Source organism: Agelaius phoeniceus, chromosome 3, assembly GCF_051311805.1.
Source record: "Agelaius phoeniceus isolate bAgePho1 chromosome 3, bAgePho1.hap1, whole genome shotgun sequence".
Lineage (NCBI taxonomy): Eukaryota > Metazoa > Chordata > Aves > Passeriformes > Icteridae > Agelaius > Agelaius phoeniceus.
The window spans coordinates 50,739,896-50,766,578 of NC_135267.1; the positions used below are offsets into that span (position 1 = coordinate 50,739,896).

The following is a 26,683-nucleotide window of genomic DNA, read 5'->3' on the forward strand; positions in this document are numbered from 1 at the left end:
TCCACAGCACAGGCCTCGGGCTGCATACTGCAGGTCCTCCCTGCCCAGCAGTGATTCCATACAGAACAGCACAATATGGACCTACAAGTTCTGTGGTTGGATTTACCAGAGTAAATGGGTAAAAGCAGATAGAAGAGTCACTAGTTCCATGTTGAAGAGGACAAGGGCTCAAGGTCCTTGTGGCACTGAATTCACAGAATGACTAGGTTGGAAGAGACCTTCAAGAACATTGAGTCCAACCCATTCCCTAACACCTCAACTAAACCATGGCACCGAGTGCCACATCCAGTCTCTTTTTAAACACATTTAGGAAGGGTGATTCCACCACCTCCCCAGGCAGACCATTCGAGAACTTTACCACCCTTTCTGTAAAAAACTTTTTCCTAATATCCAACCTATATTTCCCCACTGGTCTGTAGGGAAGCTCTGCTTGATGCATGTGCAGGGTTTGCATACCTACTTGTAAAGGCTTGAAAAGTAATTTCATAGAACCATAGAATCACAGAATGGTTTGGATTGGAAGGGACCTTGAAGATCATCTAGTTCCAACCCTCCTGTCACCTTGTACTAGACTGGGTTGCTCAAAGCCCTGTCCAACCTGGCCTCAAACACTGCCAGGGATGGGGGCATCCACCACTTCCTAATATCTAATCTAAACCTGCCCTCTGTCTGTTTAAAGCCATCACCCTTTGTCTGTCCTATCAATTTGACTGACCAGACCTCGGTAATGACTCCAATGATTGTATGAAGGATGAATAAGCACATTAGGACCACAGAACAAATTATCCACTTAGTTGTGCAACTTAAATCATACAGTTTATCACCCCAGCAGAGGACAGTATTGAAGGAATTCAGGGTAAGGTTTTCCCAAGCCCTCATCCCCCATATGGTGAGCTCTTTGCAAAATCTGTCAGAGAGAGAGAGAGAGAGAGAGTTCTCACAAAGAACAAAAAGCCAGATTTCTGTATGTGCTCTTCCCTCACCCACACTCTTATCAGCTCTATTTTTAAATACAATGCTAGCTCCATAGAATCTCCTGAGATTTGACAGTTGGTCACACTGTTACAGATTAAACAGAAGAGTGGCAGACTTGGCTGGACTCACTGCTCGGCCCAGCAAAGAGGGAGACCTGCCCCTGCGAGCACGTCACAGTGTCAGGAAATAGAATTTGCTGGACAGCAAATGAGCATGATGCAGGCCTGCCCCTGTTCAGGACACATGACACAAATCCTTTCATCATATTTCAGCTTTGATGCAGGCACTGCCAACCACTGCAAATGAGTAGGCAACTCATTTACTGGCTTGCTTGTATCTGCAGAGTAGCTGGCAAGTGCATCATGAGAGTTATTCATGACAATCCGTGTGTGGGTGTGTGTTGAGGCTTTCAAAGAGATGGTGTAAAATATCTGTTCCTTCAGGCCTTCGTGGTACAGAGCCTCTCCTCAAAATCTTTCACTCTTATTCTGCCTTGCAGTTTCAGACATCACTTCCAAACTCGTGGGAGTGAGTCCTGCTGTGGCCATTTCAAAGATGATGAAAACTGAGCACACAGCAGCCCACTGTGGAGTTAGGGAGGGAGTCCAGGGCTCTCCAGTTTTAATGTTTTCCTGTTAGACTGTGCTAAATGTGCCTACTACCCATAGATCTGTTTATTCATAGCTCAGTGAACTGACATTTTGATTAAAATTGATTTTGTTGTAACAGTGCTGTCACTATTATTAACCAGTTTCAATTCCTTTCAAAATAAACAGGGAGGATCCAAGCAGTTCAGACACCTCTATGCTGTGCATGGCTTTTAGAAAAAGTATCAAAGAACAGATAAAATTTAAAAATAATGCACTTTTTAGAAAATTACTGTTTTCTTAATACCATTAAATACTATTGTCTGAACCCTTTAATACTACCCAGATGGCTAATAGAGAACGAATGGTTATATTAGACAGAAGATTTTTATTAAAGACAGCTTTAGTTTTTCAAACAGCACAGGTTTTTCTGGCTGGCAGAGTATCAGCTTGCCTAGTGAAAACTGTTTTCCCTTGGAAAGAAGAGATGGGTATAGGATGTACCCAAGAAAAGACAATTCCTCTTGGCTGACCTAAGCAGAAGTATTGGCTTGGGTCTCTGAATGGAGTTCTTTCTTACTGCTGGTAAGTTGTTCAGCAGCTATACAGATGGACTGGTTTTTTGTTTGGGTTGTTTTTTGGGGTTGTTTCTTTGGGTTTGGGGAGTGGGGGGAGCAGGGGGAAGAATTTTGTGCTTGGTTTTGATTTAGTTTTTCTTCCCAAAAGGAAAAAAAAAGGAGGTTGAAATTAGAAGCAAGCTCATAACAGATTTTGGAACCTTAGCAGATGGTAATGAAGAGAATAGTGGGAGATACAGTAAAAAAGGTGATTTTCCACATCTGCAGAAGAGGAATGATGGCAATTAAGAAGACAATTCTGAAATAACATTAACTCCCAGACTAAAATTAAGGCATAGTTAGTTTTTCAGAAAAAAGGAACAGGCTCCTGGTAGGAGGTCTGAATTTTCATTTGCCTCTTGAACAGCATGAAGTGCACTGTCAGTTCTCACTAAATAGCAACAGTCAAATGTAATGTTCTGGATGCTACACAGAAACATATGTATGTACCATGACGTAGTAGGAATGTGTCAGTATCAGGTTTTGGAGTTTTCATGTTCTCTTCAAAAACTCTTCAGTTCAGAAACTACTCCAATTTTCTTTGATGTAAAAGTTTTAGGCAGAAAAATAAGTAGCTTGATAAGTCTTTTCTTGCTTGCTTTCATGAAGTCTGGGCAGTCAGTAGAAAGAAAGAAAGGAGAAAAGGAGAAACAGAAAAAGAGTGAGGAGAAAGCTCTGAAAACCTGCAGATTTGCTTCATCTTGGAGAGGGTAGGAGGGAAGCTTGGAGAGTAACATTATACTAATTCCTCTTTGGAATAATTTATAAAATTGGATATGCAGATAATTCACATACTGTAAGCAAAATTGGCCTGGAGAACACACAACCCAGCAGAGTTTGCAGAAGGCCCAGCTGTTCCTGTCCTTCAGGACACATCCTTGCTCAGGGCTTTGCTTACAAGCTGTTTTTTTGTCACTGTAAACAAAGAGAAATTCAAACCAAGCAGCCAACCCTGCTCACTGTCTATACACAGGGATTTCTGAGAAAGATGAAGAATAATCCCAGCTAGTCCAAAAGCAAAAGGACATTGCTTAAGGACAGTTATTTCCTTCCTTCAGTTTGCATTGTCCTTACTCTTACTTGAATATGGATCATTGTTAAATGAGAGAAAGATAAAATAGAAAGCCATGGAAAAAAACCTTAATAGACGTATTTCCTTCTGGGCATTAATATCAACAATCAAGCAGTTACTTTGGTTACCTTGTTTGTGATCTGTCCTTGTTCCCATCAGGAAGGCTTGCAATTCCATTGACAGAGTCCCCCTCCATAGTGAAACAGTGTTCAAGCACAACTGTTCACTTCCAAGTGGCAAGATAGCAACCACATGTTAACAATTTCCTTCTCAAGACCTAGAAGCTGCAAGTGAAAAATCATGCCTTGGCTTTCTGCCTGCTTCTGTCTGGCTTAATTAGCTGATCACACCAACAATCTCAGCTAAAATGATTCTCACTAAAAGGGTAGGGGGGAGCTACTTGAGCAGAATTGGGTGAAGCTTTACACTGAGCTACTACCCTAGCAAGATCTGAGAAGAAAGGATCAAGGGCTTTGTCTCAGCACCTTCCTTTCCAGACAGAATTTGAATTTTTGGAGACTGAAATCAGGATCCTGAATAAAGCCTGATGCCTTTTAAAACTGCACTAACTGCAGCTACACAAGTTCAGACATTGGTCTTGGGGGATTGTTCAGATCACTACAGAGAAAGAGAACTACTCTAAAAAATCTTTATCACAATCTCCCAAAGTGCTTTGTGTTTAGAATCACTTTGCAGCAGTGAAAATTACATTGAATCATAAACATTTGTTCCATTGTCTTAGTTTATTTTTTTCCAGTGACTGAGTGTTGTCAGCTCAGTTATAAAAGATTATATTTTCCCTACTTCTTTACTGCTTGGTGGTGGCACTACACAGCATGGTAGCCCCACTTCTGCAGTATATACACCAGCACAGAACTCATGTTTCAGTGCTCTGCCTGGAGGACTGTACAAAATAAAGTTTTCCATGGTAATCAAGTCAAAATGACATGTCCCCATTTCCTAATGCAACCCTGAAAGTGCTGAACAGCAGTAAAACAAACACTTAATAACATTTATGGTTTAAACACACTTAAAACAAAGATCCTAAAGCCTTTAAAAAACAAACTGCACTTCTCAACCATCATGCTGGAATTCTACAGTGTCCATCACAAAGATTTTCCAGCTACAGATTATTTTTAGTTCAAGTTTCAACTCGGTAAGTTAAGGCACACAGACTGAAAGTGCATCCAAATAGCATAGTCAGTTTAAATTGTTTGATTTTTTTCACAATTTAAGATATGATGCATAGATCTCCGGTGAAGACATGATGGTTTATTCACATCATCCCACAGATGAAGAGAGTCCCATGTGTTTATTCGTTGCAGGGCTGGTTTGCTTCAGCAGACGAGTGCATATTAGCAAACTGAAAAGGAATGCAGCAGCCCATCTCCTATAAACACCATTTGGCTATTTAAGCCTACACTGCTCTAGAAATAGAATTATATCTCACAAACACCACCAAATGCCAGAGCATATAATTTATTCACTGCACGCTATATTATTTTCAAATCAGATTTTATCTGTCTCTGACTATATAAAGCTGGGGAAATAGTCTCATACACATGCAACACTTCTGCTCTGAGGAATTATACCACTTTGGAATCAATTTACAGGCTGTGCATTGAAGATCAATCTACAAGGCGAATTCAGATTTTGATTTGGGTCTTGCTTCTGGTTCAGTGACTGACTTCAGACATGTTCCCCAGCATTTGTTTTTCACTGAGACTTTGCTGGCTCTGCTTTCCTTTGTCCTATATCATCTTCTGTTGCCATCCCTGCTTATCTCCTCTTTGCTTAAACACAGCTTCTGAGATGCTGTCTTCTCCTAAGCTAAGAACAAGCTCCCACAAACACTGTTCATCCTGGTGAAGACCATGCAGTCAGGTCAGCAGTCTGCAAGCCTTCCTAAAAATGCTCCTTTCTTTTGGCCAAATAAGGATCATAATCAATTTTAGTGCCTCAACATGTAAAGATGATTCAAATTAAAAAAATAAAAAGGTTACATTTGATGCAGGCAGATAATGAAGCCTTAGGACACAACCCTGTCTAATCTATCTATTTAAAACTGGGAGTTTGAAACCTTCTTTGGATGGTACAGTTTTGCACACAGAGGATATGCTCTGATCTTTTATGCCTCCTCCTTTAGTTAAGCTAGGTTTTCACACCGACAGCAGAGCCATTGTGTGCATGACATTTACTGCTGGAAATGGATGCTGTGTCTTGGCAATGAATGGAAAATCTGAGCATTAGCAATGAAAAGATATCTTCAGAGTGTTCCTTGGTCTCTTGTTAGTCATTCAACGTAGAGGAATTCAGCACAGAGGAAACACGCTGGGTGAATGTCAGTGTTCCCAGCTCTGCCTGAAGAAAGAAAAATCCTGCTATAAAACAGAGTATGGGCACTGAGCATGACAGCATCCAGATTTTCAGTGCACACCAATGAAAACCTTCCTGACAGCAGAGTTCCAGCAACCCAGCTGGGGTTTATTTGGGAAACGTGCAGTTTTCCACATAAGAAAGTAAACTGGGATGCTTGTTTTCAGATTGTATGGAAAAATCTAATTGCTCTGACTAATTTGTATTTAGATGCAGTTTTATAGCCTGCAGCAAGAAGACACAGTCAACAGGCTGGAAAGTATAGTGTCATCTGAACCAGAAGTTCCCCATTTTGTTTTAACCTCCCTTGAGAATGGTGTCCATCGTCTGTGTCTGACTGGATTCCCAGGAGACAACACAAGCTCTTTGTACAGGTATGGCTCTAAGGCTTTGCATTCACTTACCCTTTCACCAGGTTTATATCCCTTAGCAACTTCACCTGAGTATGCTTTTCTGTCTGTCTGGATCAGTGTCCTCTGCTGAGACAGAAAACCCTTTCCCAGCTGAAGACAATTGCCACCATGCAACCTTTTAAAAAGGAATTCACAGCCTGGGTGACATCCCAAATGCTGTGTGAGTGCCTGGCCGCTGTGTGCACAGACTGGCACCATGAGGGGACTGGAGCCAGCTCCAGGCTCTGCCTGCCACACACTCCCTCTGGATCTGATGGCTGTGCAGGGGTCAGTCCACAGCTTTATTCCTTGCAGTGGCTTTGTAGGTGACGATCTGAGGATGCACAGAACAGGCCATAGAACCTATGCAATTTAAAACTAACCTGGGTTACTCACAAAAGCATGTAATACACTGGATTTCTAATCTAGAATTTGTATGTCTTTCAAGCCAGAGCCAAATAAAAATAAAGAGCTTAGACAAGGCACAAGATGGTTGTTGTAATCTCCCTGCCCTTAGCAATGCCATGAGGATGACGCTCTTCTGACTGATGTGTTGTGTAATGATCTTTTGCATATAATTAGTCATGCAATTAGACTGAAAGTTGCTGTCTAAAAGTTCTGTTGAGCATTTATGCCCTGCATTTTCTCATTTGATTAATTTTGAAAAATAGAGAATATATCCAGTCAGTTGAGGTGACACTCAAAGTTGCTCTTTTTGCAGTACCATCCATTATAAATGTTACTTACAGCTGTATTTAATTTCATGCTGGCAACATAGATTAAAAAAGAACCCAATTTAATTTGTTTACAGATTCTAAACAAAAGATAATTATTTGGCTATGGAAAATTATCTAACAGCTTATCTAAAACCTTCTTCCTTCAAAGTTTCAAGAAGTCATGGAAGGAGAGGGAGGAATTTAGTGAAAATTTTTTGTTGTTCTTAAAGAAGACTAAACTTAAGCAGAAGCAATCAAGGATTTGACTTTCAGAAATTATTTTAATTTATGTTAAGAAAGAATAAAAGTTTCTGTCTTTCCTTTATGTCATTATTACAGTATACTATTACATATGGGCTTTTTGTTAGACAAAATTTTTCTGGTGAATCAGGATGACGTATAGCTTTGGCTCTTAAATGACATATAATTGTTTCATATTTACATTTTTTCACACTTTTTTTTTTGCTAAATAAATTCTAGAACTCACTGAACAGTGAGTTTACTGCACGATGCAGTTTTAAAGCATGCACAAAACCAATACTGCACACAAATGTTTCTGTGGGAGAGTTAAAGCCGAAGTAATTTGGCACCAGAGCAACAGCGTGTGAGGCAAGTTTTTATATTAGACAGGCAAGAAAATGTGGCTGTTTGGAAGAAGTAATTTAGGATAAAATACATACACAAGCCAAAATCTAATCAAGGTGCTTGCTTCACTAAGTGTATTTACATGGGTGCTAGTATACTAGAAAAGCCCTCAAAGGACACACAGGAAGATAAAACCAGACAAATGCATTTACAAATCATATTACAGGTCAGTGAACAAAAGATGCTGCCCTTGACACATAGTCACTGGTCTATAAAGAGAGATGTGTGTTTAATCTTAGCCTCATTTCCAGGGGACAGATGGCATTATTTTGCAAAGCCTGTAGTATCACAAGGCCTTACATCAACATTGCCACATCTGTAAAGTAACAATTTCCAGGCTCGGTAGGTAACAAGTTCCAGACTTAGTGATTTTTACTCCTAGAGCTCCCCAAAAGGATACATGGGAATATTAATGGGAAGGCAGCCCTGCTGCCTTTTTGGATGGTGCACTCCTGTTCTCTTTGCTATCCATCAAGTGCAGCATGAATGGGCAATGCCGTGCAGCTCCCCAGGACACTGCAGAGAGGGGAGAGAACCATCAGAGAAAATTACATCAGCTGAGCTGCAGAGCATGAATGATAGAGCCAGCAGGGCCCAGTGCACCTTCCTTTATGCCTTCATGATGCCATTTGACAGAAACCAGCTGCTCTGGTCATGTTCTTCACACTATAGCCAGCCCTGCCACCAGAACATGCAGACCAGGCCCAAGTGTCTGATTCTCTTATGCTTTGTTTTGTTTTCAGTAATTTCATACACTTATGTAGATTGATGTTGTAATTAAAACAAAGAATCACCATCAACAAATCTCTCAGACCTTTAAAGAACTGATTTCCATGTCAGCATTGAAAATACAGTATTAAGCCTAGTAAAAAAAGACTTTTAAAAATATTTCTGCCCATTTCACAAGGAAATAATCTGAATACATGTCTAGTGGCACTCCATCTCTAGTTATTCAGAAACTTCCTGTCAGAAATGAATTCTCTTGGCTTGCTTTACCAGAGGAATCGCTGCATACATGCCAAATCAACAAATCACTGGGTAATTCATAATGATGGCTTATCAAGTAACTGATAGAAAGTGTTGCATGCGTAGGAGGACTAGACTAATCTTAGAAAAGAGAGGGATAAATGTTCAACCCCCCATTACTAGATTTGCATTATTAGTGCCCTTACTGATGCCTAGCATCAGTGGGATAACACTTTTTTATGTTGTTTTTTCCTTTGCTGAAGACAAGAAATCAGGATCAGTTGGGATGTGGCCTTGTTCTCAGTTGAGATAGGTGGATCCCTGGGTGTCCTAACAGATAACCTGTTCCCTGGGGTGCACAGGGTCCTGGGGAGTCTGGCTCCTGGCCCCAAAGCTTCCCCACAGCTGCCTCCCAGCCTCATCTTCCAGGGGAAGAGTTGCCCCCTGCGCTGCCTGGATGCCCACTGGAGCATGGGGTGGCCTGGCAGCAGGCTGAGCCAGCAGGCAGAGAGCCACATCACAAGTAAAGTCACTTCTGAGCCAGGCTGCCTCCTCACTTGCTCCTTTGCTGAACTTGAAAGCAAAATGGACATCTTGCTGTGGAAAACCTCGATGCCAGCGCAGCAAGCGTTCTCCTGCTGGAGAGGCCTGCCAGGAAGCACCCCAGCACTGCTCCTCTGCCCGGCAGAGCCACTGTGGCACAGAAAGGTGTCCAGCCAAAAGAGGGACAAGCTTTTCCCTTGGAGCAGCGGGCTATTTGATGGGAGTCATAGTGCTCCTGGGCCAGGAAATGCCTGGGAACAGTGTTCTTTCCTCCTTAGAGCGCACAGCTGCGCCTTGTCTTCCAAATTGGTTTGTCTCAAAAAGTCATTGTCACACTAAATTCTCCCAGGAGGAAGAGTTTTTTTTTTTTTTAATTGCAGTGAGATAGCAAAACACACAAACAAAAGAGATTTCACAAAAATACTTCTATGATTATTTTTCTGGAGCACTCCCAAAAGCTGTTGTGTTTGGCAATGAATTTAACAGTCACTTGTGTTGTTCAACTCTTTACCTTTAAACAACACCCCTAAATACTCCTGTACTGTTTTATCTGCCTGTTCCATGATGCTTCTGCAGGAAAAATTACCTCATATATTTGCACCTCCCATATTTGCACACTGTAAAGTTCATCATTAGAAAATAAACAGGAAAAACCACCCCTTTGAAATTTGCACAGCCTAAATCATCTCTCAAAACAAAAGCACTGGACAAAACTTTCCTGTAATTTTATTTTATATTTCCAGGACCAGGTTTGGAGCATTTTTTGTATATAGATCAGTGCACAGTACAGGAAGTGCAGACAGGCAGGAGCTGCAGTTTGCTCAGCAGCGGTAAGACTCTATAGATCCAATCTAGAGAAAGGCATGCAGGAATCCCAAGAAAGAAATGTTGTTTTGCATGGACTACATGTCTATTGCACCAGTAGCTTTCTGGCTGCTTTCCCCTCTTCTATATTTTACATCATTCCTCTTAGTACGGAAAAAACCCAGGCTTAGGATCTAAATTCCAAGACTCCTGTGAAAATTTTGACACAGACCTGCATATAAGACTTGTGAAGCCAAATGTGATTTCTATGATTCTATGGTTTTTATTCTTTGTTCAGTTCTCACCTTTTACTGTGTTCTTCATAAGCAGTTTTACAGAAGTGCAGGGTTTGTTTTACACCTCAAATGAAATTTAATTTTCAGCTGCTCCAGAAAAGGAACAGACCACTTGTGCTGAGAGTTGTCTCCTCCTGCTGCCTGTGCTTGCCCAGCATGATTGATGGCACATTTATCTCCTGAAGCCAAGAGCCCTGCCATTTCTTCTGTGGGATCTGAGGTGGTGAAAGTGCTTTGTTATCTGATTACCAAAAAACCCCAAGCCAGCCAACCCAGGGGTCTAAACTAACGCAAAAAGAAGTTAAACCAGGCTGCTGAGGAGAGCTGCTCCTCCTCCGAAGGATTTACATCTTTCTGTATAGATCACAAAAATACATAATGGATCAAGCAGATAACCACAACTATAAAGGGAACAGGTATCTACTCTTATATCCTATTCTAAAGTGTCCTACATACAAAACTATTTACTGTAATCCCTACATGGAACATTCACTAGTTTTATACACTACTGTAGTGTAGTATACACTAGAAAACATTTCTAGTATACACTAGAAAACATTTTTGTATATCAAATTTGTATATCAAAATGTTAAACAATGTTAAAGTTTTCACTTTTTTGTCCTATAGCTAGTATTTTATGGTTTTGCAAGCTGAGTCTCTTCTTTAAAATTATTCTGTGCAAGTTGCTGACAAGCGTATAATATCTGCACAGTGGGAATAAAGCATTTAAAATCATGGAGCCATATTCTGCACACACTTACTCTACTGTAAATCCCTAGTAACTCCGCTGACTTCACTGCATTTAAAGTAGATTTATAATGAAATTCTGAAATTGTCCTGTACTTCCACTGATTACGCTTCAAAGACATTTACTTATGACGTTTTCTGAGTACAAAGACATTTAGACAGTGTTACATAAGCATCTTGCTAGATACACTAAGACTTCAGTTAAAAAACAATGATGGCAACAATTACAGTTTCTCCTTCAATCTTCCTTAGTACTGCAGGAACTAGAACAAAATACTACCTTTTTTGAAAGCTGTTCAACGTTATTTTCATCATCCTTATGATCCTGTTCTCTGGCTCAAAGAAACAGAAAAGGTACATTTAGAAGCAACTTACTTGGTGCCATACTTAATCCCCTGCAAAATATAATAATTTTTTAAAGTTTGACTTTTTTTTTTTCAGTATCCTCTCAAATGTCCTGAAAAGTACGGCTTCTAGCACTTTCCAAGGAACTCCAGAATCTCAATATGCTGACCTGGAGACTGTGAAATAACAGCCCAGTCCAGGGCAGTATCTTTCTCCTAGTAGTAAAAAAAGTAGGAATTAAGTAAGACAAACCCCAAACCCTAAAACAAGATCAAGCCCCTGAGACAATACTATCAATACTACCTCTGAAATTTTATTGCTTTGCACTACCCCAAATGTTTTCCCTCTGGAAAGCACTCTGCATTGCCTCTGTCATGGAGCATGTACCCATCTCATAGCTTCACTAGGTGATGTTAGACCCACCAAACATTCCTAATAGGATAGACAGGCCCTGAAACCTGGCTTGTTTTTGACACTTCATTCATTGCACACCTCATTCACAGCTGGGAGCAGTTCTGATGTGGAGTTTTGCAGTATCAGTGTAATTGTGCTGCAGTGGTGCATTCAAGCAGAGGTTGCCCAGCTCAGGATTTGCAACACAAATATAGGGAGTGGAGACCAGAAAGATCTTTAATTCATACAGGTAAATACATACTGCATTCTCTGACTCTCTTCTTTTTCTTCTGGCCAGTTATTGGTAGCAACTTTTCAATCTGCATGGAACATATTTTGAACTTGGGAAGTCCTTTTGGCTACATGGAAAAGGAATTACTCCCTGTGTTACACTTCCATTCATGCTGCTGATCAAGTTGGAGTCATCAGAATCACAGAATAAGCTGTGTTGGAAGGGATCCTCAAAGATCATTGAGTTCTACTTCAGGCCTGCACGGCATCATCCCAAGCCTTTTCAGTCATCTTCCATGGCAAAATAAATTCCTGCTAGCACAAGCCCATGTGCATTACATACTGTGTGTTTTTACCCCTTCACCTCAGCTTTTACTTTCACCATGCTATTTAATTTGGTCTCAGCATTTATGCACTGCAGGAAACTATTAACACATGAAACCTCCCTTTTCACAGATATGATCTCCTAATTAAACACAGAGTTAATTATCTCAGCCTTTATAACTGTGATTAATTCCAACAAGTAAACCTTTCTTTTCATTCTATGTTCAATACAGGGAACTGCTTTGGGTGCTTGCTTATCCCACTAAACCCCCCTCCCCCTGAACACTGCTTCCAAGCAATGGCTCTCCAAAAGTTTGAGGAAAGGGGGACTGGCTGTCTCCACAGAAGCTTTCTTCTCTCTAGCTCTGCAAGTCTGGCAAATCCAGGAGCTTGGGCCTAACAGAGAATAGGCTGAAGAAAGATGCCTCCTATCTCAGCTTCACAGTTACTTCTTCAAGTCAATGTGAGCTAAAAGTTCCCTGACACACAAGAAGCAAGAAGGACTTAGGAAATGTAAATGGCAGATAGCTCCAGCCAAAACACAAAATACTGCTTGAACATTGGTGGAAGAATTGTATCTCAGGTGTGACAGGTGTCCTGGATGTGAGTTAAGAAAGACTTGGAACTTGGCCTCTGTGTGTCTCCACTTATGAGCTGCCAAAGCTTGTCTGACAGGACACCTACAATGACACAACCAATTAAAAACCACAGAATCATTTAGGTCGCAAAAGACCTTTAGGATCATCAGCTAGAACCATAAACCTTACATTGCCAAGACCATCAATGGAAATGGATTCAGTTTCAACTAGTTATTGTTACTTTTCTGTTTCTGTTTTGAAACCACTTAGGGCTACCCACCGCACCTGATGCCTGATCATAGCAGAACTACAAGCTCAAGCAAATTAACTTAATCTATGCAAAGGAGTGCTACTGTTTTAAGTTGGGGTCTGTCTGCAGTGAGAAACTTAGTGTGCAGTAGCCAGAGTGTGAATTTGCTGCCCACAAACTCATCTGCACAAGGCTTTTGCATAGTCATTGGGAAAGCAAAGTAAAACAGAGTAAACAGTAACTTTACTGTAATATATATTGTATACTGAGAACACCCATAAAAAAATATAGCTCAAAGTAGCTAATGAACAATACATTCACCTCCTGGCTAAGTATCCACTTATTTGTTCCATGTATTAATGTATAACCTAAATTAGAAACCATTTGAGCTGGTGAACCCCATGTTCCCTTTTGTGCCACAGCAAAAATAAAACCAGAAGCACTAACAGAGTAGGGTGGGAACAGAAGAGGAGGGACTTGTACTCCAGTAATCCACACAAGCACCAGCACTCAGTTATCCTCCCACCCAGCTTCTCCCTCTGCTCTCCCCTGCACCAAAGCTCAGTGTCCTGCCCCGTGGCTCAGCTTGTCCCTGTTCCCTGGTTTGGCCACTCACTTCCCTCCTTCCTCAGGGCTTGCTGCAGCCCAGTGATGGCCCAGCAGAGCAGTCTGTTTCCTGCATGCCTCCTGCCTTTCCACTGAACTGCCCTATCATCATCACAGCTAAACAAATAAAAGAATTTCCAGTTAAGAGGATTTCGTTATCTTTGATTTGATGCTTGTCAAAAGTTTTTTCCTCCTGATATAATGGATGTAAAATTCCAGGAAATGATCAGTTAAACCCAAGGAGAGTCTGAGTGGACACTTGTGCTGGCTGGACTCACAGAGAGAGCATCCAGCCAGGACAGTCCCAGAATACATTGCCATGCTGGAGCACGCTGCTTGAAGTTTTCAGAATTCTATTTTCTGCCATATTCTAACTCATAACATGCATTTTTTCCCTGTCTTCCCAAGCCATAGCAATGGGATCTCACTGGTTCCTGGCCCTTGTGGGAGAAGGGTGGGGTGGGTGCCCCAGAGTGAGTCACAGAACCCCATGGAGGTGTTAGACATGCCTTGGCCTCCAGCCTGGGATGTGTGCCTCTCCAGCTGCCAGTGCCAGGCCGTGAGTCCTGATGCAGGAAGTGTGGCTCTTATGGCATCTGCTCTGCTTCCCAGGCTTAAAAGCTGGGAATGAAAGGAGAAGAAAAGCCCCTCTCCAAAGCAGACTGTTTCTGACACCCCGTGTCTGTATAATCTCAGTCTCTTGGCTGGGGCCTGTGGAGTAGTGCCAGCAGGAATACCAACACAGGGATTCTCTTCTCACCATCTCCAGCAATACTGCTCACCAGAGATGTGTTTCTCTCACATGTGTAAGATAATTTCCAAAACAAAGGATTCAAATACACATGACTAATCTTATTTGGATTTTGTCCAGAAGAACTAAATGAAGGACTTTTAAATAATAAGATAATAATAGCAAAACCATACTATTGTATTTTAGAAATATTTATTCAAAACTGTAAGAAATAATTGCTCAAAATATTCAGGCACATACCAGAAGTTCTATCATTTGGGCTCATATTTTATGGGGGTTTTTTGAGAATAAACCTTTCATTATATTTTTTTTCTGCTCCTTTTCTCATAAACCTGGCTGGTTTTTCCCCATTCCTTGCCCCTCTGTGGGCAATCACATTCTCTATGCAGCTTCCTCCTCACTCTGCTTGGATGTTCTCCTCTGGGGTCATGCCTTCACCTTCTCACCATCTGCCTTACTTGAGTGTCTGCTCAGACAAGCTTTTCTTGCTATGGGACCTCTGAACTGATGCCCTCTCTGCTCCCCTCCAGCTCTGCCCCAGGAGCTTTGCAAAACTGAATTAATGAGTGTGGACAGCATCATTTTGAAAGGTGCCAGGCAGTTTACATAAGGTGGAAAGACACACTTTTACAGCATCAAAGCCTCTGCAGGAGTAAAGGCACACCTTGGCCTGAAAACAGAGCTTTTTACAAGAGTTTTTGTGCATAACCTTTTAAACTGCTCTGTTATTTAAATTACAAAAAAACCTGAATTCTGTTATTTGAAACACTGAGTGAGGAGGCTGCTATGTAAAAGGGGGTCAGAAAAGGTCAACCTGTTTTCCTGAATGTCCAGCAGAAGGACAGGGTTGTGTCCCACAAATATCAGGCCAGTCCTGTGTCCAGGAGGCTTTTGTTTCCTGCCTTTATTCCTGCCCATGACGTGCATTTTACGTGCAGGGTAGCTGCCCAAACACCATTTTTACTGATTTGTGCTCCTATTCCATAGGAAATGGTGACTGTTGTGCAGTGTTTCCAGCAGATAAATGGCTGGATGGGAGCAAATAGTGGTCCACAAGTAAGGTGAAGGATATTAACTCCAAACAGTCACTAAATCTTTAGGAAATGCCCTGACCTCTGTTGGTTATTGCTATAAAAACTGGAAAAAAAATCCCAGGCATTTTTTCTCTATGACATAAGCACCACTGGTATGCATAGAATATATGTTAGTAAATCCTTTGGCTCTCTCTCTGTTCTCTAGTCACCATAATTTGCTATTTTGGGGGAAATACATGCTAATGTGCTGGGCAGAGTGAGGGAAGGAAATCATTATTACTTTGAAAACCACAGTCAGAAATGAAGGCTCAGTTTCTCATTTTCTAAAGTGTCTTTACTTCCCTTAGCATCACTTTTTAAATTCTTATTGTTGTTTGGAACTTTAGGCTCCAATCCTTGGAGCAATTTTACTTCACTCCTTCCCCAGGGTAGCTCCTGTTATTTTTACCTTGGAGGATTCACCAGGATACAACCATAGGGTGTCTGTGTGTGACAGATGTGTGTGCAGAGGAGGAAATGAGAGCAGAAATGCATCATCAGCATTTGAAAGGGATGCTATGGCACAGACCACCAGCAAGCAGCTCTGGATGTAGATGGTGATGGACAAAGTGGGCAAAACTACACCTCTGCTTGAAGGGGGAGTTATAAAACTGAGAAGTTTCAAAGGAAGGTAGCTACTTCCACTTAATTCCTAGCACTTCACTGAGGTTTTTGTTGTGCAATCTCTTCTCCCCTGTGCATTTCATGCAGTGTGTGCTCCTCCTACCAATCTGCTTTATGGACATTTTATTGCTTTTAAGAAGCTCTCAGAAGATGCTTCAGCTTATGTGAGGACTAACAAGATTTCAATGCTCTGTGTCCTTGTTCCTCACAAGACATCACTGCACAAACTATTCCAAGGAATCCTTTCAGAAGGGACACCACACTGTTACCCATAAATCTAAGGGCAGCAGATGGCAAAATTAAAACTAAGATGACACTAAGTGATACAAGTTAATTAAATAAAGCAGAGGAGTATTTTAACAAATGCTATCCTGCCACACAAGTCAGCAGTATTTTAAAGATATTGATATTGTATTTCCATCAGAGTCAGCAGTAGATGCAACAGTCTTTGGACAAGATCCTTTGCCTCCCAGCAGGCTGTTGAGAAGGATATGGAGGCAAGACCAGTGCCTGAAATGACTTGGAGGATGATGAAAGCATTGTTTAGTCCAGCCCCAATTTAGGTACTGATGATGCACATTGGAAAATTAAAAAAAAAATCTTAAAAAGAGATTTTGGCAGCAACATTTTTGATTGAAAGAGACACTAGGTGTGTATGATTAGAGCAATTTTTGTTACAGGGTCCAGGGAGAGTTGCAAGATCTAACAGATCTGCTCCAGTCATTTATAGGTGGAACTAAATTGCAACACCTGCCACTCTTTCTATCCTTTTTTTTGTTAATCCCCTTCTCTGCTTTCTCAAGACCATTCACAAATGCTAAATTCACTGACAGTAAAACTTGCTTTTTTACAGGTGCTGCATGGACTTAGAATCACAGAACCATAGAATAAGCTGAGCTAGAAATGACCCATCAGGATCACCAAATCCACCTCCTGGCCCTGCACAAGACACTCCAAGAGTCACACCACATCCCTGAGAGTGTGTCCAAATGTTTCTTTCATTCTGTCAGACTGGTGCTGTGACCACTTCCCTGTTCCAGTGCCCATTATTCCATACATTCTTAGAGACTTGTAAACCACAGGTTGAATGTTGGTAATCTCTCCCTCTGTGGAGACCTTCCATAAGTCAAGAACACCTCCCTTGTACAATCCCTTATGGTTTCCTTAAACAATTTCTATCCTCTGTGATCAAGCTGCCTTTGACAAAAGGTAATCCACCTCAGCCACAGCACTGCCTTGTTATTTATTATCCATATAATCTCATATTTCTCCATTGCCACTGTTTTTGCCAGGTTTCTACAAACTGATCAGTACTTCAGCTTACCAGACTGCAGAAGCTGTTGCCGTTACTCTTCAACCTCCATTCTCTGAGTTCACCAAACATTGTGACCCTTTCTGCTGATTTAACTCCATTAATGAGTTCCTCCAAGAGGGCTAGGAAGGCACTGAGAAATAACAGATGTCCTATCTAGTGCTAGTTATCACCTTGAACCAATTGCTTGGGCCTGTGGTGTTTGTTACTGATCTTACCACAGCTGAGAAGTTTTTGGGAGCCACGCTTACCTGCCTCAACTGATTCCACAGCAGTGCTTTGTGAAACACAAAGTGCTTTACTAAGGCAGACCTAACATCCCACAGCTGTTTGAAAAGGACCTAATTTCCCTGATCAGCCATCTCTGGTGACTTGTGCAGCTTAGCATTTCACTTTTCTTAGGCACTAACAACAGAATTGACTTTTCTCATTCTTTATTTAAGAAACTTTTTTCTTTCTTTCTTTCTGTGTATTATATAGCCCATGTACCTCCCTGAACAGACCAGCTCCTCTTTCCCTGGATCATTTCACTCAGAGCCATCCACTCTTTGGACCTTTTGTTTTCACTGATTTCTGGATGGCACTCTTAACTTTCTCTGCTTCTTAACAATGCATTCCTACTCATCATCATTCTGCTTGCAGACTTCTATATTTTGAATATTATTTTGTCTTTAGAGTGTCATTTCCTGAGATCATCAGTTGTTCAGCATTGGTGTTCTGGGGTCTGCCATGTAATACTTCCTTATTAGTCCCTACTACTTTGAATACCTCTCTCACCTTGAAAAATCTGAAGACAATTCTGCAACTTCAAAGTTCCTCAAAAATCAGTTTATTTCCACTTTATCTGCTTGCTTGAATTTTCTGAAAAGTTTGGAGGGTTTTCCCACTCAGTGTGTGCACACCCCTTCACCACATTCCCTGCCTCTGCCTTTTCACAGGCCAGGATATCTTCTACTATCGAGGGTACCTTATTCACTTTCATGGCATATTCAAGACAGAACTTTTTAAGGACCTCTAGATATTCCTCTGCATTTTGTTCTGGCCTTCTGCCAAAAGCTTGTGGCTCACCATCTTCTCACAGTCCAGTTTTGTCATAGGTATCTCTAGCATGTTCTACTAATGCCTGGATTTCCCCTCACTGCTTGTGCTGCCATGAAGCCCCAGGAGATCAGCTGGGACCTTTGTCACTGAGATAAACAAAAGTGAGTTTCAAGGAAAAATCACTCATGATACTGTCAATACCAGATGGATGTTTTTAGGTCAGTTTTCTCTTTAGTTTGAGCATAATAATGCACATGTAGATGAGGTAGTAGAAGCTTTTGAAGAGAAACAATCATTCATGTACTGGGTTTTGGTTTTGGTTGCAGTTACCCTTGCAAGCTCTCAGCACCTGGATAGTTTCAAACATTTCTTTCAAACTGCTATCTAGACCCCTTGTAGCACAGCCTCCTGAAGCACACAGATAATATGGATGGAGTTCATACAGATGAGGCACACAACAGACACAGAACAGCTAAACTCTGAGCTCCTCTAGCACCTTCACAAGGTCTTTCAAAACACAATCTGTATGTGACAGAGTCAGGGGGCTTACCAGCTCCAAACTTCATTATCTCATGAGAAAAGAAGAAAAACCCCAAAAAACAACCACATCACATAACTAAAACTTCAGAGAGACTTTGTAAAATAAATAAAGATATTTTTGCTCTGTATGATGCTGCTCTGTATAAACTCTTAGCAGAAGCGTCTAGTTCAGAGCAGGCATGAGTTTTAAGAAAGGTACAGCAAAGAATCTAAACTTACATGCACTATGATACAAAACCCATTTTTGTGAATTGGAGGAGCACTGGGCAAAGAGACAAGCCCAGAATCATGTGGCAGACCAAATGCATTATTTATTATTTAGTAGGGCTTTTGTAATACAACTCCATACATTGACTTATTTATGAAGTGAAGTAAGAAAGAAATTGAATTATTGTGTGAAGAAAATAAGGTTTTATATTCAGCTACTATGCCAGCAAAAATTGAGACTAACAAACATGAGCTGAAAAATGGCATAATGATCTTAGCTACTTCTTAGGAAATATTGACTGCAGCACATCAAAGCAAATGAAGGAAGTTGCATATAGTAATGGTGAAAGATGACACCCAGCTTCTGGTTTCTCAGGCTGCCAAAGATCTTGTGCATAAAAGGCAGCAGAAATGAGAGCTCCATTTTGCATGAAACTCATCCTCCTCCTGAGCATTCATGGCAAACCATTCACACCACTGCCAGGCTTGGCACTGACTGAGATTTGGGCTGGCAGCACCAATGCTAAGCTACAATAATCCTTTAAAATAAGATTTGCCACCAGGCAGCAGGAAGGTGACTCAGAGTGCAAGATCCTGTTCTCCACACTTGTCTGACCATGAGACCCTGCTGGCACTGTCAGGGGTGGTGCCATGAGCACCAAACCTAAGGGTAGTTTCTTTTACACAAAGCCTTTTAGAGACTCACAGGAGACAGGGGAGACAAGATGAGTAGTGGCATTGAAAATCATCCTCTCTCTTGTTCACATCAGAGTGTCCATATCGTGTCTGTGACTCTCCTGGAGAACAGCTTACTGGCTTCCCACTGGCTGGCATTGTGCTCCTAATTCTGCAGCTGAAGTACCTAACTCTCACAGCTCACTGAAATAGACTGTGATGCCCAAGGACTGTGCATTTCTCTCTGCTTGGTCTCAGAAATGGAAATTAGTGCCGATTACTAAGGCTAGTAAGTCTCACCATTTTAAGTCTCTGCATTTTTCAATTCTTCACATAAACTACAGGGATTGTCTTGGGCCTTCACATGTCACTTCATGATTCAAATTAGTGTGTTTAGGGGAATATTTTACTTTACTTTACTTTATTCTACTCTACTTACTTTACTTTACCTTAAGCACAATGAATCCTTAAAGTGAAGCTGCAACAAAACTTGAAGTATCACTGATGAGCATACAGCTAAAGAATTTATTTTCTCTATTGTTCATTTCACACACTAGATCATAATAATTTTTACTCTTTTTTTTTTTTTTTTGCATTTGCCACTTTTCAAGTTAATGGCTTTCTTTCCTTTCCATTTCTAAATCTCACATTTTCTAGAAGCAACAACAGAAGATTTACTTGAGCAAAATGAAACTTAAAAACTGATCAGACGCATGTTAAAGAAATTCAAACTTTCTGGGTGCGTGGACAGAAGAGTGCCACAATGGATTTATCAGTTCTAAAAGCAGTGATACATGGCATCCAGGGTTTCCAGGCACAGAGGAGAACTGGGAGTAGTGCAAAGAGCCCACTGAGGCTCGGTTCCTCTGTGGCCTGAGAAGAACGGCCCCTCTGTGGCTCGCTCTGTGCTGGCTTCCTTCCCGCATTACCAGCAAAACAACTGCCTAGCAACTCAGCTTTTCCCACAACATTTCCTGTGTGCCCAGAAAAAAAAGGATAGCACCTAATATTCTCTCTGGATAATCCCCTTGCTCGAGAGCTGAGTCCAGCCCTCTGTACACTTGGGAGCTGTGACCAGCAGGGCAGCTGCTGTCGTGACAGAGGGCAGGCAAAGCCAAAGCAGTCCCCTGATCCCCGCCGCAAGTTGAGCAGGTTATCTGCTCCTCAGGCAGACAGCAAACTTGCTGCTTCCCTCCACTGCATCATCTCTTCAAACAAAGGCAGGAAGCCATGGCTGTCAGCAAAAAGGTACAGACATCCTTCCTAGTGAGAACCTTGTTTTGTGAATTGCCAGGGAGATCTCGAGCACACACTTCTCAGCTGCTGGGAGAGTCCATCTGAAGGCGTAAATAATTAAGCACTTTAAAACAACAGTGCTGGCTTAAACATATGAAATTGCTTTTTCCAGTTACTGCCTTTAAGAAACATTTACAGTCATACAGCAGATTTACCAATAGTTACATTTTCTTATCTGACATCACAGCTGCAGCAGCGTCTTGCAACTCAATATTTAAGTCACTTCCCTCACAGTTTCAGCACCAGTGAGAAAAGAGCTGCCTTGAATCTTCTGCAGCTGTTTCTGAGCAACATGCTGAGGGCACTGCAGAATGCACAGTTTTGCCCATATGTTCTCTGGAAGCACAGGCTTCTCATCCCTCCAAATGTTTGAGAAGCGCCGTAACTAAGCTCTAACCAGCATAAATAAGAAAGCATTCTTAACCGAACACAAAGAAATTAGGGCAGCAACTTACTTGCCGTCTTCATAACTTCCTCAGGAACATTGTCTTTTCAAATGAGTGCAACAGGAAATCGTGGTGGTGAGGGGAGAGCTGCAGGGCTGCAGCTCAAACCACGCACTGCAAAGTGCAGAGGCACTCAGCCCTGGGTTGGTAACAGCAACAGGCAGCCACCTCCCTCCTTCTTGCACTTTGCATGTAAATCTTAAACTGACGCCACGTGGAGAGAAGTGACTTTAACAAAGATCTGCTAGAAATATGTCTGTGAAAAGGCTTTATTGCTCTGAATTGCAGTGCTTACCTCTGTGAAGTGCTCCCAGACCTACAGATGAAAAGCATCCCAGGACTGCTGCCATTTAATGCTGATTTCATCTGGACAGGTGTTCACGGTCTTTATTAAAGGCAAAACTGACCTTTAGTTCCTCTTTGTGACATAGGGATGAACTTGGACCTCTCTTGCCCTGCCTTTTGCTGCAGTGTGGTAGAGATGTGCACGCTCAAGGGTTGAACAGGTCCACAGACATCTCCACATGCCCCTGCATTCTCTGCTGAGGCAGAACATTGCCCATAAGTTAATCAGGACCCCGCTTCTACCTTCTTAAACAGGGTTTCATAGTAGGGCACACAGCTCCCTGAATCCTTGCCAGTGTCCCACAGTCTTTTAGACAGGAGCTACAATCTCTTTTCTGTTTCTGAATTAGCATCTGACAGATGCAGAAAGCTGCCACTAATATCCAGCTCACAGGAATATGCAAAAGTAAGACTGGGAACTCATGGAAAAGCTCTGATAGCATCACATACTGCAGGCATGTGGTGTGTCTTTGATAACTGGATTGCCTCACCAGGGTTTAGACTTTCAGCTCTGCATTTTTGTCACTCAGTTTAGTACCCACTGAATAGTTAGATAAGGTAGAGATTAGCAGCAGAGCAACAAACTATTCATGCAAGTGGATGAAATGTTGACAACTAATTTATAACTGCAAGAACAGTTGAAAAATCTTGCAGAGATGTTGTGGTTGCAAAGGAATTACAGAAAAGAGCAGTTGTACAGGACTGCTGAAGGGCAAATCTTGCCTACAGAACCTGTGTTTCTGGGGACAAGTCAAGAAACTTGCAGAATTCCTCCAGGAACTCCATCTGACTCTGCAGGGTTGGTGAATAGGGAGAAGTGTTTGCTTGCAAGCTGAGTCAGCTCCGTGACACAGACTCCAGGAGGTCCTGCTTACACAGCTCCATGTCAGACTGAAAACCACTGGAGACACACATGTAAAAGGAAACATCTGTGCCAGCAAGTTAGCCATGCTGTCTTGCACAACACAAGTCAAAAGGCATGGGAGGAGAAATTTTACCTAGCTTCAGTGAAATCCATCTGGTTTCTTTGCATTTTTCCCATTAAATATAGACAGTCTTTCCTTGCTGACTGCAGATAGTCTGAACAGCAGTGGCTGGGAAAACATGGTTTGAGCTTCCACAGATCCCCTGCCTGTGCCAAGCACACCTGCCCTGGGGGTTATTTGACACCCTTGGTAATTTTGCCACTTTTTGAAGAACCTGCAAAGGCGAACAAAAAGCAGCAATTTCCCCCCACCCCTACTACAATCTTATCAGCAGATAACGGTAGCAGATGATTTGACAAGAATGGTGGATATTACTCACAGGCTGAAGAGGCTGACACCTCGGTAATTGATCCAGAATTAAAGGGCCTTTTGTCCTTGGGTTTCATTTCCTGTCTGGGTTCTTCTTACTGCCTTAAACCTCTCTTTCCTTTTCAAGTGACTCTTCACTTTCCAGCTTCCTCCCTTCTGTCTTATTCCTAGAATCACACAATAGTTTCAGTTGGAATGCACCTTTAAATGTCATGTAGTCCAAACCCCCTGAAGTGAGCAGGGACATCTTCCACTGGACCAGGCTGCTCAGAGCTCTGTCCAACCTGACCTTGAATATTTCCAGGGATGGTGCATCCACCACCTGCTGAGCAATCTGTGCCAGTGTTTCACCATAAAAAAAATGTTCATTGTATTTAATCTAAATCTATCCTCTTTAGGTTTAAAACCATTGCCCCTTGTCCTGTTGCTACAGGCCTACTAAAAAGTTTGACTGCATGACCTTGTCTTACTAAGAAGACTTCTAGTAAGTAAATATACAATTGTATACAATTAACATATATATAATATATATATTATATATAATTACATATATATAATTACAATTATTTAAATATACAATTGTATATTTAAAGGCCTTTTAATATTTTGATTATTTCCCTTTCTTCCCATGTTTTCCCCTTCAGAATGGACTGTATAATGCAGTTTTGTGATTGCTCTTTCCCCTCTCTCCTTGTCCCCAGCTTTTGCAGGTATAACCATAATTTCTCTTTCTTCAGTTTAACACTGCTGACCCTCTGTGGAAGTTCACCCAGCTGTCCTGTCCTCTCTCTCAGCCCATCACTCTGGCCAAGCATTGCCAGTTATTTTGGGCTGTGCTGCAAGAATGTAGCTGATCTGCAGTGTGAGAGGGGAAAGGGGATCCATTATAGGGACCAGCTTCCCTAAAATCCCCTAGATTTTAAATGACTGGCTTTCTATTTATCTTCAGAGACCTAATCCTTGAATGAAACCCCCAACAGCTAAAGGAAAAGGCATCTGAACTGTTACAAGCAGTTCAGTTCACAGGGAAGAGATGCCAACACAGCTGCAGAAGAGGGACCAGTTTTGGCCTCTGGCATGGGATGGGGCTCTCTTAAATCCTTGCATTGGAAGTGTTGCTCTTTGCATTGAATATTTACACATTTACACTGTGTCTCTTCTTGCTCTTGATGCTTAAGCATTCACCTGGGTTTGGGTAAACCCATTTGTTGTTTGGATATTTAAGGATTCACAAGAGTAGGTGGAAGAACCTAAGTCTTTTTTTCCTCCCCCGATCTAGACAAGTGGTCTAGTCCTAAAGTTATTGCCTTTCTCTAATTAGTACATAAAGCCATCCCATTTTGCAATGAAAAGGTTAAAACTACATCCTATAGCATTATGTAGCTAATTTAAGCATTCATAATAGATGTGAGTTCAAAAACTCATGACCAGAAAATGAACTTGAACACAGGTGTTTGAACTATTGTTTAAAGGGCAAATTATCTTGTACATTGAACCAGATTCATTGAATACAAAATGTACCTGGTCTTACCACTGAGTTCAGTAGATATTTGCTTAAAACAGAGATCTCAGTGTAGCTTAGCTACGTGCACTAGGTAGCAACAGACTGTACACAAAACATACACTTAACTCCTGAAGGAACTTCACTGCTGGAAAATTGGCATGGAGGAACTCCCTTTTGTGCTGTAGAGAAGTACTGCAGGGGTTTTGAAGATATAAATTTTTAACTCTGATACCCAAGTCTTTGTTTTTCTGATGCAATACTCTTGAGGCTAAATGAAACCCTGGAACACATTTCCTTGCTAGGAGATACATCTCCTCATGGGATTAACGGGGTTTACACACTGCCACTTTCTCTTGGGATCCAGACAATTGTTCAGATAATTATTGTTATGATAAATATTGATCTAGCTACCACTGATTGCATTTGGGTAACATTTGGGTAAGACATTACCTGCCTGTGGATCCCTCCACTGCATTTATACAACTCCTTTCACTTGGTAAAATACCTTGTTGTCCTCAGCCAAGTAAAGATTACTGCAAATACAACTGGAACAAATGGAACAAATTCTTTGGAACAAACTTTTCTTTGGAACAAATTCTAACAGTTTTCTGAATGATCAGATCAGCTAAACCAGCTCTGGAGCTCAGGTCTATAATTTACCTCTGGAAGTGGAGACTCTAGAAGTTCACTGGATGCAGAGACAAAGATCTGTGGACTAAATAATTACTCTAAACAGTCTGTTTTGATAAACACTGTCTGAAACAAAAGCAAACCACGAGAATTCATATAAAGTCTTGGTTCTCCAGAGCTGACAGTACTATCTATAGTAAATAGGTGTTTATACAAGTTTACTTTTTGAATGGATAAGGAATTGTTTTGGAGTTCAGCCTTTTTTTTATGTGAAGCTTTTTCTTTACACTAGCTATTCATATTAATGGACGCATTCCTGAGTAACATTTTAAAAATACAGTTATTGCTTTGTACTTTGTTTCTTTAATTCAAACCATGTGGCTTCACTGTGGGGGAAGAGAAAAGGGTAAGTTTAAAACCAAACATGGCATAAAGTCCTACACTTTTTTAAAAAGGGAAGGATTTTCATTTGAAGTGCCCTTCTTAAGGAAAGACTCCTGAAAAAGATATGAATCACAGAAATGTTTCAGGGCTGCTCCTTCTCCATTCCTCATAAAGATTTGTTTCCCACAGTATAATTGCTACTTCTTTGCAACGAATAACAGACCTCTCCTTTAAAAATTTAAAATTTATTTTTGGACAGTTAAAACACAACATCTAAACAATTCCTTGTTGAATTCTCAGAAAATTTATTAACGCAGCTGGAAATAATCACTAATTCAGTAGGAATCCCCAAAGTTCATCTTACAGAGAAAAAAAAAAAAGAAAAAAGAAAAGCAGAAAGGCTTGTCTCACTAGAATAATTCAGAGCATTGTAAAGGAATGGTTAAAAAATTACAGTGACTTTTAGTAATGTGGCCACACTGACATTGTGATGCAAAAATATGTACAATACAAAGAAAATAAATCTCACTTTTGTTGACCTCAGCAAGAACACAAAATGTGGAATGTCAGATTGTTATATTTCTGTTATTTCACTTTGCTGGTTATGTATCTGTTTATTTTGATCTTTTTCAGTCTAAGCACAAGTTCAAATTCCATTATTTAAAACATGTCTTTATACAGAAATTTTTCAGGAAGGGCCACACTTCTGTGGTTTTGCTCTTCTCAGATTGCTGTTAATCACATTGTTTTCACTGACAACTTAAGTTTCTGTGCTTTTCTAAATTTCTTGAGACCTGTGGAGACTACATGAAAGAGAAGGGTCCATTGATCCTACCCCACTTTGTCTGTGATGAAAAATTTGTTAATTTGGTCCCATTCATTTGCAATTTACAGAAACCAGTGCAACTCACAGTATTCCCCAGGGTTCTTCTGAGTATGACTTCATTGAAAGACATATTTGATTGTTATGGGCAATTTGTGAAAACTAATTGGAAATTCAGGTACCAAAGTGTTTTGGCAGCTCACACTTGTGTTCCTTCCTATAATGTTTGATCCACTAGAATAAATTCCCTTTTAGTGGGGAGGCAAACACAGAA

The 26,683-nt window shown here is 41.1% G+C and overlaps 1 protein-coding gene and 1 long non-coding RNA gene across 3 annotated transcripts in view; one reads left to right on the plus strand and one right to left on the minus strand.

Annotated features, from left to right (window-relative positions):
• The window catches only part of CEP85L (centrosomal protein 85L), a 135,280-nt gene extending 113,742 nt beyond the window's left edge, over positions 1–21,538 (minus strand). The window contains exon 1 of the mRNA XM_077175224.1: positions 21,438–21,538. Within this exon, the coding sequence (XP_077031339.1) occupies positions 21,438–21,450 (13 nt within the window). The 5' untranslated portion in view covers positions 21,451–21,538. The remainder of the gene's footprint in view (positions 1–21,437) is intronic.
• On the plus strand, positions 1,995–12,034 carry LOC143693554 (uncharacterized). 2 transcript variants are annotated; one of them, XR_013181345.1, is made up of 4 exons: positions 1,995–2,147; positions 5,838–6,001; positions 10,077–10,405; positions 11,773–12,034. It is a non-coding gene; the product is annotated as an uncharacterized LOC143693554 (long non-coding RNA). The 2 variants fall into 2 exon arrangements; XR_013181344.1 differs by lacking the exon at positions 1,995–2,147 and having other exon boundaries at positions 5,591–6,001.
• Positions 21,539–26,683: the final 5,145 nt, after the last annotated feature.